At 39.0% G+C, this 13,516-nt stretch overlaps 1 protein-coding gene across 1 annotated transcript in view; it reads left to right on the plus strand.

Moving 5' to 3' along the window:
• The window catches only part of HOMER3 (homer scaffold protein 3), a 948,052-nt gene that overhangs the window by 77,564 nt on the left and 856,972 nt on the right, over positions 1–13,516 (plus strand). The window contains exons 2-3 of the mRNA XM_044054824.1: positions 1,693–1,896; positions 10,140–10,271. Of these exons, the coding sequence (XP_043910759.1) occupies positions 1,693–1,896; positions 10,140–10,271 (336 nt within the window). The remainder of the gene's footprint in view (positions 1–1,692; positions 1,897–10,139; positions 10,272–13,516) is intronic.

Below are 13,516 nucleotides of genomic sequence, written 5' to 3' on the forward strand. Positions count from 1 at the left end.
TTGGGAGCATTGTAGTCTATCAAAGAGAAACAAGTTGGCCATAATTTCTTCCTCTTTCCATTGCCGTCAGAACTCAAAATTGTACACAAGTTGCTGCCTTTAGTAGCTTGGGCAGGATTTGTGAAAGCAGCTGATCACTGGTGCAGTGGTGCAGTGACTAGTGTTGCCACCTCTCTGTGCTTTGTTTTTCTGGTTGAGTTCTTTGCTGTGGTTCTTTCTATATGGTGCCTGCATGTCCTCTGTTTGTGGATTTTGTAAAGGTGCTTTGGTTTACTCAATCATCCCAAAGACAATGTCATAGGTCCTGTGGGATGAGTGAGTATGCGTGTCTGTGTGTGCACTCGCATACATAGTGAATATTGTGATAGATCCAAGTTATCAGGGGCAGTGTCTTGGGGTGTTTTGTATGTGTTTATGAAAATATCCCCACTGTTTCTGTGTACACACACAATATTGGAAGCACATGTATTTCTGTAGTAATTGTTTTAATTCCTCTGTTTACAGCACACTCAGACTGAAAGAAGATTCTTACTCCTTTATTCATTAAAAATCTGTTGCCTTAAGGGAACATATAAACAAAGCTCAGTATGTCTTTACTTTAAAATGGCTGTTACTATTGCATTTCAGTTACATATTTTTTCTTAGTATCAAAACAAATTTTGCAAAATGTGTATCACTGTAGTACTCATAAAATACCCAAAACTATCTAAAATACCTCTGTTTGTTAAAACCTGCATTGTTTAACTGTTTTTCCCCAAGCAAATAATCACACTGTCTGCATAACATAACGTTTAATCACGGTCTCTGGGTTTTGTTCTCCTCGTGTTGATCTCACTTGGTCTTTGCGAGTGTCTCAACACACAATGTAAATCACAGTGGTAACAAATGGCATCCTTATCTATTAACTTTCCATTGAGAAGGACATACCTCTGTCTGTTAGCTTTAATCTGTGGCACTGACTTATTTACAGATTCTTAACAGTAAGTCTTGCAACATATTTATGGAACCCAAGTTTATATTAAGATGGCAGATATAGTATGATGGTTTTGTACGTTCTATACCTGCTGCAGAAAGTTAGAGAACTTGATGGGATATCCAATCACTATATGCACTAGAACTTTTCAGTAGCTCACCTGATGTGCATACTGATTTGTCACCTTCCATGGTGTGCAGGGCAAACTCAATAAATGAAATTTTATTGGTCCAATACAAAGATAACATACAGTTGCTGTACCACAGAACCAGTGTCATTCATTTTATTAATGAGATATGGAAAGTGTGGCACTTTGAGTACCGTAGTGCTTTGTGTTATAGTGTGTGTTGCATGGCAAAGAAAAATAAGTAGCCTCTTTAAAAAGAGAGCATTTAAAATCTGATGTGGATAACATAGCCAACAGTACTGGTGGTAATTGGATTTTGTTGGTTATATGTCCTCTAGGAGACAATACAAGGTCTGTCCCACTAACACATTTTAATTCATTTCTGCAATACAGCAGAGCTTAATGTTTCTGTCTTCTCTCTCTATGGGATTTAGTTAATCAGACCACTTTTTTTTCCTGTTGCCTTGTAAGGTAATGAATTGTCTTTTTTTTTTTTTTTGTAAAGCAGGCAGCTACATAATGTCAAGATACATGCAGTTGTACACACAGTGATTTGTACTGCAGCTTCTCTAGAAGTACATTTTGCTAAGAGTTCTCAGCTTTAATTTTTTTTTTACTTTTATTCTGTATGTTTTCCAGAGAACAGCCAATTTTTAGCACCCGGGCACATGTCTTCCAGATCGACCCAGCCACAAAGAGGAACTGGATTCCAGCCAGCAAACATGCAGCCGTTGTCTCGTACTTTTATGATGCAACCCGTAATGTATATAGGATCATTAGTGTGGGAGGAGCAAAGGTATGGACTGCTAGAAATGTACCTTTGATGGTATTCAAAGCATTCTGTGTTTGCAATAATTTTGTCTCTGTTTATAACTTCTGTGCAGGTTTCTGATACAATAACTTTATAAATTCCACTCTCTCACCCCCAAATTCTAATAGAGTTCTATCATTCAAGTCCTATACAAGAAAATGTGCTGTTATGTGCAACAGTATTTCTGTACTAAACATACCGCTTTAGCTTGACCTCTTTGGCCAGTATGCAGCACCTGCTAAGTTTCATTTTTAGCCTTCTGCTTATGCCAACTTTAACACTAGAGTTATTTATGAAGACTAAGCTGATCAGCAGTCAGTGGTTTGGAAAGAAACAGAAAGGGACAGTGACATGTGTAGATGTAGTTAACGTTTTGACAAGAGAACCTGGCTGACGGCATGAAAAATAGAACATTTTTTTTTTTTATTATTGAAATAAAGTTTGAACTGCCTCCAGCTTAGATACTTAATGACTGCATAAACATTGTACAACTTTACCCCTGTGGTAAAATTAGTTCTAGCTTGGTCTGTGACTCTAAACTGAACATATGCCTCTGAGGTTATCAGCATTCAATGAACATTTCATTTCTGTTAGCCAGCTGTGCTTTGACAAAATTCTGGATGGCTGAAAGATTTTTGGGTATCAGAAAGATTTGTTGTGATCTCCTTTAAGTTGTTTATAGCTAGTGACTAGTAGCCCCCAACACACACACTTGCAATTCTGAAGAGTTTCTTGTCCCTTTAGCTGCTTTTGTCAGAAAATGTCAGCAAATGCGTCATTGTGAGCTGGCTCAAAATTAATTTGTCATGTAGCAGTGTAGCTCAAAAAGAGGATACTTTTATAATGGACATATTTCCATCACATTATGAAAATGTTATGATCCAAGACTCATTTGAACAAACCTTGTCAAACCCTTTAAGCTGTGATATATTTGTAATTTTTACATTTTTTTATATAAAAAAATGGTTACAATCCACTTTTCTTTTGCAGTGGGTACCTTGATTCTAATCCATTTTTCACTTTAATAGGTAAAAAAAGAGACTGTGCATAACTACTTTAACCACATAAAACGTGCCCTCAGAGAGCAAAAACAGGTTTTTAGCATGCAAGATTAATGAATTGTCTGAATTTCATCTAGAACATACTGTAAGGTCCAAAAAGTTTAACAGGATCATTTTAAAGAGCAGCTGATACTTCATAGAAAACTTGAAAAAAACAAACGCATAACTGTCTGCAACTGAACTTTCATCTTGTGTATTTGTATGCTATCCTTCTGTGCACTAAGCATTGTGTAATGCATTAGTACGTGCTTTCTTAGATTTTCCCATATTACTTGCTTCTGAGTTTTCTTGGCTTGGTAATGCACTACCTGTTTTAATCAGTCTACCACTGTGGTGTCATAGTCTTTGGCCTGAGGAGTAATTCTGATTCTGATTTGGAGTGTTAAGACATTCATTAAAATAACAGTTTTCCCCACAAGTTTGTGCGTCCATTACCCTATTACTAAATTATTGTAAATGGGAGTTATAGTACTTAATAAAGGGAAACAAAGCCATATTTTTATATATTTGTTTTATCAAAACTGTTTGCAGTGTATTAGGCATTTGTATCGTGACATTCGTCTTCCTGTGGCTAGAGTACTTGTTTCAGATTTCAAAGTTCTTTTTTCTTTGTGTGCAACCCTTAATGAGCTTTTGAGTTCAGTTTTATGATCGTTTTTTGTTACGCTTCTGAACACGAGTTGGCACAGCATATTCCCTCTTGGTGTTACCAAGGGATGTTTTTAAATTTTCTGGAGCTGGGAGTCCAGAACAGTCTGAACCTCTTTATTCTGTTCTTGGTGGGTTTTTTCCTCTTCTGCTCCTTGTTAGACTTCAAGCCCCTTCCTCCATCTGCAAATTTGCTCCTGCTTCTTCCTTTCTGTTATGCTGAATAATGAAAGGGGAGGGGAGTCTTAGCCATAACCATGCAAGGAGTTTGTAGGTTTTTGACCCTTAGCTTTTGTATTTCTTTAGGCAGTCTGATGTGCATTGCAGTTCCTTCCTAGCTGAGGGTCACTTTCCTTACATGCGTCTCATTCCTCTTTACAATGGTGAGCGCCCTGCTTTTGTTGTGCATTGATGCCTTGACAGTAAAGCTGCTTGCTGGTACATGTGCTTCTGTTGGATGCCAGCAGTGCAGCAGGTCAGTTCCTGCCTCGCTGATCCCAGGGCATTTCATCTGCGGTTAGGACTTTCTCTATCTGTACTGCAGGGGGGGGGGTGAGAGGGGTACTTAGTGATCTAAAAAGGGCAATTTTTTAAAACCATTTACTACCGCAACATAGGCTCACTTGGAGGACATTTTAAACTTGGCCAATTTCCCTTTTGGTGCTTGAATTAACATTTCCTGATTGGTCTTACTTATCCCATGACTGTTAATTGTATATTACAGTAGTGAGAATAAATGTGATCAAAATATAGATAATTTGAGGGGACCCATGTAAGGGATGCAGCATTTAGGAACTGCCTCTCTGCATTAGTGGCATGAGGGGCAATCCTGGAGTACATTTTCTATTACCTTTTGTTAGATCCAAGTTGTATTTGAATATGGACAGGGATGAGCTTTGTTTTACTTGAATGGGATAGTCTGTTCTGGAACAGTGGTAGCCTCTGTGATATATATCCATCTCTCCACAATATTCAGTTTAGATACCTGGACTGAGTATTTTTGATGCCATTTGACTTGCTGATGTTCAGTAGGGCCATCTGTATTAGAGTGGAGGATGCCTTGTATGTCAGACATGTCGCCTCTAAGCACTCTGTAGGATACTGAGTATAGTAATAAATCTGTGAGGTGGTCTATGCAAGACCTGTTGTTTAGGACTTGTATCCTTTTAGTAAGGTATCTCTGTGGGTATTTCAGTTGTTGCATGGGTCTGGACAGATACATGCCAAAGCTGGCATTATACAAAATGATTGACCTAATGAGGGCTTTGTAAAGGGGGACAATGATTATGTCTAGATCTAGAGATGTTAATTTGTTTATAAGCTGTGCAGTATAGAAAGACTTTATGACTCTGGGCACATGTTGATCAAAAGTTAGGTCACTCTACACAAAAGTTCCCAAATGGCAAACAACTGGGTCATTTCTCAGGGTGCATTGTCAATTTGGCAGTTCCCCTGGAGTAGACGACTTCCCAAAGGATATGATAATATATTTCTTGGAGTTTAGTTTCAATTCATGATTCTGGCACCAGTTATTGTTTGGGACAAAACTTCCTGCATGATTAAGTTATTTGGGGATTCAGTAACTGCTCCTAACTTGCAGTCATCTCAAACTTAGTCGGCCAAAGCCCTTTGGTATTTCCTTTTACTTTTGAGATGTACATGGCAAACAGAAAAAGTCTCAGCACTGAACCCTGGGGGACTCCACTGGTAACTGGTCTCTTCCCCTATTTTGATCTCCTGCAGCCTGTGAGCAAGCATACATGTATGCATTCTTTGATTAACCTTCCTGATTGTATTAACTCATTACAGCCTAGTGACGTCTCCAGGCATTTCTGCAGTTACACCCTACTGCTCCTCTAGACGTCAAATATTGCCTGTTCATATTTGCATTAATAATTCCAAAACCATGTTGCATACAAGGTATCGGAAAATTTTATCTTGAAGCATACATGATAGCAAACACAACTGTATTGATATATGACCTCTGTCAATGGGTATTTGTTAAAAATGTATGGTGATAACTTCAATTTTTAAATGCTGAAGCCACGCCCACTAGGTGTTAAAGGTACACCCTCAAAAGAGCTCTACTGGAGGGAATGAGTTGTATTAAATTATATCCGCTGTATAATACAACACCACTTGTTAGAATGTGTTTTAAATTTGTAGCTTGGAACAGTCTTCTGGTAAGCAATGAAACAAAATGTATGAACCAGTAATGACAAAACTACCCACTTCAGAAAATTTCAACCATAAAAGGCCACTCAAACTTTTGTCATTACAATCCACCAGTATCAGTAAATATGCAAAATCTCTGCAGAAGTCATCTAAATAATTCCACATTAAAGGGATCTGTAACTAATGAAGGGGTTGCTGCTAGCCAACAATTTTATATTTCATTGTTTCATCTACAAATAGTGCCTCTTGCCTGAAGAATAAATTACCTATGCTACATTAAAAAACTAAGCTAGTAATTTTGCAATGGGGAATGGATGGCAAACTGATAACAGAAACATAGTTACTAGGTAACTCCTCCAAAGGAGGACATTCATAGGACTTTCAGCATCCACTTCCTTTAAAGTACAACACAGTACAGTATCAGTGATCCAGCTGCACATTGTGGAAGTAGAACCCACACCCTTATGCATCAAAACCAAGTATACTACCTGTTATTCTACTAACAATGCAAGTGACTTAGCATAAGCAGGACTAAACTTCTCTTCCCTTGAAGCTCCCAACTCCTTGCAAAATCCACTTGACACTCAAATCTCTCAACTTCGCAGCACAAGAAATCTGGAAAAAGCCAAAGTTTATTTAGGGGGGGCATGGCCCAAAACCAGGGACATATTTTAAATATTGCTTGTATAATCTTATAACATTGCTAAAATAAAGTGTTATGTGTTACCTTGTGTTTCCTGAAAGATAGGAAGACCGAAACTTAAAGGGCTATCATTCTTTAGTGAATTCAGTTCTCGCGGATTTGCCAGAAGACCACAAATTTTAAAAATGGACCAAAAGTAGGAGCCAAATATTCTGTGAAAATCTTGACACTTGAGAACTATGGACTCAACTCCCTGAATCACAAGTGGTGGTATGGATAGAGAATTCAGGGTCTTGTACCTAAGGTACAAGGTTTGAGCCTGAGTAACACTGATCGCCAGGTATTCCTAACTGGAGCATTTTATACACACACTCAGACACAGACAGACACACAGACACCTTCACCTCCTGCATAAACTCTCCTTACTGCCATGACTCTGGCTCTGGCAGCACCAACAGAACAGCGGCAGCATAACTCCTGTAACACAGAGAAATAAGAGAAAAAGAACAGCTAATTTAGTTAGTTTAACTTACATGTGCGAATCCATGTTAGCGTGAAAACTCCACCATCAATTTTTCCTGACAGGTCATGCAGCTGTAAGAGTGTGGGGGGGCTCCCCCTCTCCCTGGCTCTATGGTTCCGGCACCCATGAGTAACTCTGGTCTGCTGTCAGTACAATGACTTAATATGTTTTCCCTCTCCATCCTTTATCCATGCATCAGTCATCTGACCTGATGGGTGGTGTTCAGGAAATCTTGCTCGTACTCTTCAGCGCTGTTTAGCTTGGCACTTCATCAGCACAAGTCAATTGAGTGAGTGAGGTGTGAGCGTGGCCCTTGCTGCAAGTGTAAATAGGAGACTGCTCAAATTAGGTGCAACTTCCGAGAAGGAAAGTCTTTTAAGAAGAGTGGGTAAAACATGCATGAGTTACTTGCCTAACCATTGGTAGTTTAGCAGTGACGTAACACTGACTCATTTTAAATCTACTGATGTTAAAATATGATTGTAAATGTAGACTGGAGGTATTCTTGAAATTCTTGATCTTTACCTAGGCCATGTTCATCACATCAGTCTGTCTTTTGTGGGGTGTGGGGGATCCTTGCTGTACTGTGGCTTTCCTTATCATGAAACAGATGACTAAATACATCCTAAATCTGTATAAATTTAAAAAATTTCAGTGTCAGATATTTTGCCTATGTGAATTAAAATCTACAGTGAAAAATACGTCTTTGAAGTCTCCCTGTGGCACAGTAAGCTGCTGAGTGGAAGTCCTTGAGGCTATATCTCTGGTAAAATGCAGAGCTGACAGCCATGTGATGCATTAGAAGTACTGCAACTACTTTCCATGGAGCAGAAGCTGTTGCTGTTATCTCTATAGAGATGCTTGTATGTGTATACTAATAAGCTTGGGTACTTTGTGTAGTGTCTGGGACTGAAGGGAAGGGATGCTACCCACTTAAAATATAACAAATATGGCAGTTGCCAGCATACTGATGGAAAGATTTGTCTGGCCTATACTTGAGAAGTATGCAGTAGTTTGTGATGAAGAGATTTGCCATGGCAGACTGTATCGTGAAAGTGAAAACAGTGACATTTTCTTTAGACAAACATAAATATTTTCATGTACTGTTTGCTTTACTGATTGTAAAGTTAGAGATCTGCAGTGTGTCAGCAAAGCAAGAATCATACATTTTCTGCTGTGCTCTGCAGAAACCCACACAATGTCGAGCCTTATGCGTGGTTGCAGGTAGAATTTAATTTCAGCAAGTGTGGGAGCGAGCATAAACGAGGTGAAAAGCAGTATTGCAAGGCAGTCAGTCAGGGGTCCTTGTAAAAGTACTGGCTTCAATCTTTGTAAACGTTCTGCTTAATATGAAGTAATAAGTCTGTGAGATGGTGAAAATGTGGAATTGTCTCCATTTAGCCATTTGGCTTGTGGCAAGAGACTGTAGAAATGGGACAGAAACTGGAAAGTAACCTGTTCATATACAAGGGCCACTGTTACTTCTCCCTTCCAATGTGTTATATACACTGATAGACTAAAGTTGAAGATCTGAACATTAAAGCACTGTTCTAGCCTTGTGTATTTCAAAGCACTGCAGAAAAGTTTACTCATTTACTTCAGTTTTTGATTGAAATTATTGGAGTTCTTGGTCTGCTACTCTAGAAGTATATTTATTGTTCAGCTTGGTGCAGTGATACAGAGGGATGGAGCCCTGACTGTAAGCCAGGAAACCTGGGTTTGGTTAGTGGCCCTGACACTAGAGGAACCAGATGGGAAGAGGCTGGTGTGAAGGGGAGTGTCTTGCACACCTCTCCCAGTGGATGGGGATGGTTGTGCACACTTATGGGCTTGCAGAGTTTGATTGCTTTGGTGGAGGCTGGTGAAACTGTCACTCATGCTTTGGGGAAGGGGCAGGGCACTTGGAGGGAATGCCCCTTAAGTGAGGGGACATCCTCCATGGTCATCCCACTGCATGCCCACTCCTCGAAGCTTAGTCAAGTATGTGAAATGATTAGAGCTGTAAGCAAAAAATCTCCACTAACCCTGATAGCTATGTAATTGATGGCTCTTTCGGATTGCTACTTGCACTGTGACTAGGACTAATGAGAACTGGAAGTAGAGGAGGTGCAAAAACTTAAAAAAAAAAAAAAAAGGTGTGCTGCTCCACTGAAAATATTAAATCACATATCTGTGGATCTTGGTGTGCAGTGGCCTATATAGCAAAATAAGAGCAGATATTTTGACACACTATAGCATTGTTGCACAAAAAATGAATTGAGTCAGCCATTTAAATTCTGGTTGTGCAAAACCTAGAGCTTTAAACTTTTTTGTTTTAGAATTTTCGTATTTATTGGTACGATAAGGTTTTGATTATTTTGGTAGGAAAAAAGGTAGTGTAGCCTTGCGTGATATGACATTTTCTGGAATGAGCTACCTTTGTGTATTTAAAGTTCAGTTTTAAAACTTGACATTTATGGGCATTTGTACTGTCTTAAATTTAAATAGCAGTACAAAACGTATGAATATGAAATGTTGCCAAGTGTCTGAACTTGACTTTTAAGTGTACAGAATTATTCTTTTCACATTTCATTATATCAGAATCCAGCTATATGTCCCATTTTCTTCCCCCCTCAGGAGATGACCTGAATAAAAGGAAAAAAAATGTTTAAAGTAGTCAGAAAAGGAGCTGACCTTAGCTCCGCCCCATCATTCTAGCTGAGCGAACATTTGAACATGTTGCTAGGAATGGAAGGAATATGGTGTCTTTTAACTTTTACAACAATAAAAGAATGGCACAGTTTCTTTTTAGACTGTATACTTAGGCATATTTACATTGATATTCATCAAGCTGTTACTTATGCTTTATCCTGAGCCTGAGGCAGGTCAGAAAAGTGCTATTCTAGTCTGATTAGCATTGGAGATGGTAGGATGGTAATCCTTGTAACTTATAAATAACAGTGTGCAGCTGCTGATCTTGCGGCTTTTGTCTTGCAAGGTTTTTTTTTTTTTGACAAGACTAGTCTTTAGACTTTTAGTCTATGGCCGTCTGCTTAGCCAACGTTTTCATCAGTACTATGAGATGTGTGTACCATTTGTTGTTTGCCTCATAAAGTACACTTTTACTTTTGTAATATATTTGCCCCATAAACTACACTTTTATTTTTGCAATAAAGTATGTATTTTCTGTTTCTTTCAGGCTATCATTAACAGTACAATTACTCCCAATATGACATTTACAAAAACATCTCAGAAGTTTGGCCAGTGGGCTGATAGTCGGGCAAATACAGTCTATGGCCTTGGCTTTGCATCGGAACAGCAGCTCTCTCAGGTAATTAAGAGATTCTTCTTAAGAGAAGGAGTTGCACAGTAACCAGATTTACTTTACAAATGTACATGTGTACAAAATTTGTGGTGCTGTCTTCTAATACTCAGATATGCCATATGCTTATGTGCTTAACTGATTAACTCTGTGCCCGAGAACTGATGCTTCAGCTGTATCCTAAGCATTTGTTGCCAGAATGTAGTAGAAGCTGAGTTAAAAGTGCATTTTAAGAGAAGTAGAATTTTCCTGTAGTAGTAATGCTTCCTTTTGTCTGCTGTGAACCTGAAATGAAATTTATTTATAATGCGCATATATTCATCACACACACAAAATTGGAGAAGCTGTTTTGAACAAAAAAAAAAAAATGGCAACTTGAATTATTTTATGTTAAGGAAAGCATTTTCTGTATTTTAAGCTGTGGGCCAAGTTATCTGCTTCAGGTTGTATATAAAGTTCCAAGATTAACTGATGTTAAGAAGATTTACTTCCCAGAATTCCACTGTGGTTTTCTGAAAGTTGAAGTAGCCTTCGGCCATAATGTGCTTTATGCCAAGTAAATACAGAGGACATGAAAAGATTTTTTTGTAGCTGATGATTATTCTAACTATAAACCTATAATAGTTCTTGTAGTAACTTTCTGGTACTTTTGTGGACTAATCTGTATGGTATAGGAAGTGCTAAAATAGCTAGCCACTATCTCTGTTGGTGTAGATGGATAAAGCCCTTTCTATAAACTAGGAAACTGGAGTTTGATTAAATGCTGTGGCAATGAGGAGGATTAGCCTGCTTGCCCCAGTTCTGGGGAAGAGTGTCTGAGTCTGAGCCGAAATCCCTGGTGGAATCTAGGGATGTTTTTGAGGGGGTGCTTTCTCAAGGAGACAGACCCACCTGAATATGCCACATGTGAAGATGTGAGCTTACTTCATAATGACCCATTGAATGTCAAACCTTACAAGCTATGGCCAAGTAATGTTAGATCCTAAAGGTTTAATGTTAAAATGGGGAAAAAAGAACGTTACAGCTCCCACTCTCAATCCATCCAGTTCCCACTTCTGGGGAAATGACCCTTGGGACATTTGCCTCCAGGGTAACAAACTGATCTTTGAGGTAACCAGCAGGGACAAGGTTTGATGATCAAGTGGTAGAAACTAGTAGGAAAATGCAAGAACAAGTAGGAAAATGTAAGGAAAAAAAGAAAAAAAAAAAAAAGGTGGCAAGCTAGTTAACATTCTGCATGTGAGAGAATCGCTTGTACTCTGCTGCTTCTCTTTACTTATACTTAGAGTTGTAATGTGTTACTTTGGACAAGTCTGTTTCTCTGTAAATTTGTTTTTTCTTTAATTTTTTTTCTTCACATTTTATTAGAAAGTTGTGTTTAGTGCCTGTTAGCAGTTTTCATGTTGCAGTCATTTACTGTTAAAGGGTTACCACTAACTGAATTATGGGAGGAGACAAATTACCATTTTTATTTATGGTAAATAGAAAAGGGCAATGCTTAATTTGTGAGATCTGTTAGCTAAAGCTGCTGTATGATTGTTTTCTTCACTTTGCCCTTACTGTCTCTGTTGTGGTTTTAAACCCAGTGGCTTTTGAGTGGCTCACATCTTATGTAATTCTGACTTTAGAAACTCCACAGTCATATCTCATCTGCCTGTACTGGTCAGCTGGATTGGCCATTCCCAACGGCTGATAAAAATCAGTTACCCTCCATTTTGTGTTTTCCAACCCAGTAGGTGCTCACTGCAATATCTGTAGCATTAACACCCTTTTCCAGTTTAGTTTTAATATCTAAAACATCTGAGAAAAGATTACAGCTGCTTTTCAAGAAGCAGCATGGGATTGGTGCTGTTGTTTTGCTTCCGTTGATTGCTGGAGTGTGTGTGACCCACTTCTCATGAGCTAGTTTAGGATTAGTGTGACTATTTTCTTCTGTTGAGAAAAGGTGCAAAAGGGCATTGATTCTTAACCATCTCTAAGTGGTATTAGAGAGACTTCTCTGAGTGATCTGGTAGCAGTTTCAGAAGGAACCTGTTTAGTTCAAGTTTTTGGACAATTTACCAGCTTGGTGTTCTGTTATGCTGAGCTGCTAAACAAGCTGCCCAGTGTGTATACAAATATAAGACTGCAACAGGCTATTTCCTAGGATGTCCCCCTTCTGATGTGTAAGAAAAGAAAAATTTGCAAATGAGGATTCTGAAGCTGCCCCCCCCCCCCTTGACTTGGTCGCCAATGGATGACTCCACTGTGGCCTTGTCTGAGTTCTCGGACCATTTGCTGGATGTTCCCAACCTATCTGATGCTGCTTTGAGGGATGCCTGTAAGGGTTTGGAGTCTGGCACATCCTCAAAGACTGGACATATGGCTATGGTTAAGAAGGGAGAACCCTGCCTTGTGCTTTCAGAAGGACCTGACTGAATCCTTCATTTGCAGTTTAGGAAGGAGGTAGTAGTTCAGTTATGGAAGTACAAATGACCAATACTTCCAGATCCATTACTTTAGATACTCTGAGAAAGAAAGAAAGCAAACATCCTACTCCGCCTTCTATCCCTTCTGCCAAAGAAACTAAAGATCAATGTAGTTGTTAAGGATGCATTTGACATTGTTTGGGGAGCAGTATCCAAGGACATCAAAGTACAAGGGGTTTGGGACCATCATTTCAAAAAAAAAAAATACATAAGGCCATTGTTTCCTTAATTTTTATCAAGTACGTTAAGGACTTTGCATCATCTGTGGCCTTCAGGACCATTTTTGGTAAACATAAACAACACCATTGTCATGTGGTACATTAACAAACAAGGAGGGCAGATATTGCCTCCTATGCAGAGTAGCCATGATAGCCTGGGAAACTTACTTTACACATTCTTTTCCCCCAGGCTACTTACATCTCATCAGAGCAGAACACTGTGACAGACACATTGGGCAGATCAAGAACAGACCCTAATGAATGGTTGTTTCACCCAGAGGTCTCCCAGGAAGTAATCCACCTGTGGGGAACTCCCAAAACAGATTTGTTTGCTTCCATTCACAACAGACAGCTAAAGAAGCTCTGCTCCAGGATACTTTGCAAAAAGGATTGGAACAGATACCTTTTTCTTCCCATGGGCAAAAATGTTTCTCTATGCCTTCCTCCCACTTTCCTCTGATGGCCAGAATTCTTTTAAAGATGCAGAACCACTCTACAGCAGTCATACTGGTGACTCTCTTTTGTTCCAGACAACATTGGTTCACCCTTGTCATGATAATGACCAATG

This window comes from Protopterus annectens, chromosome 13.part0 (genome assembly GCF_019279795.1).
Source record: "Protopterus annectens isolate FY-2018-M chromosome 13.part0, PAN1.0, whole genome shotgun sequence".
Classification (NCBI taxonomy): domain Eukaryota; kingdom Metazoa; phylum Chordata; order Ceratodontiformes; family Protopteridae; genus Protopterus; species Protopterus annectens.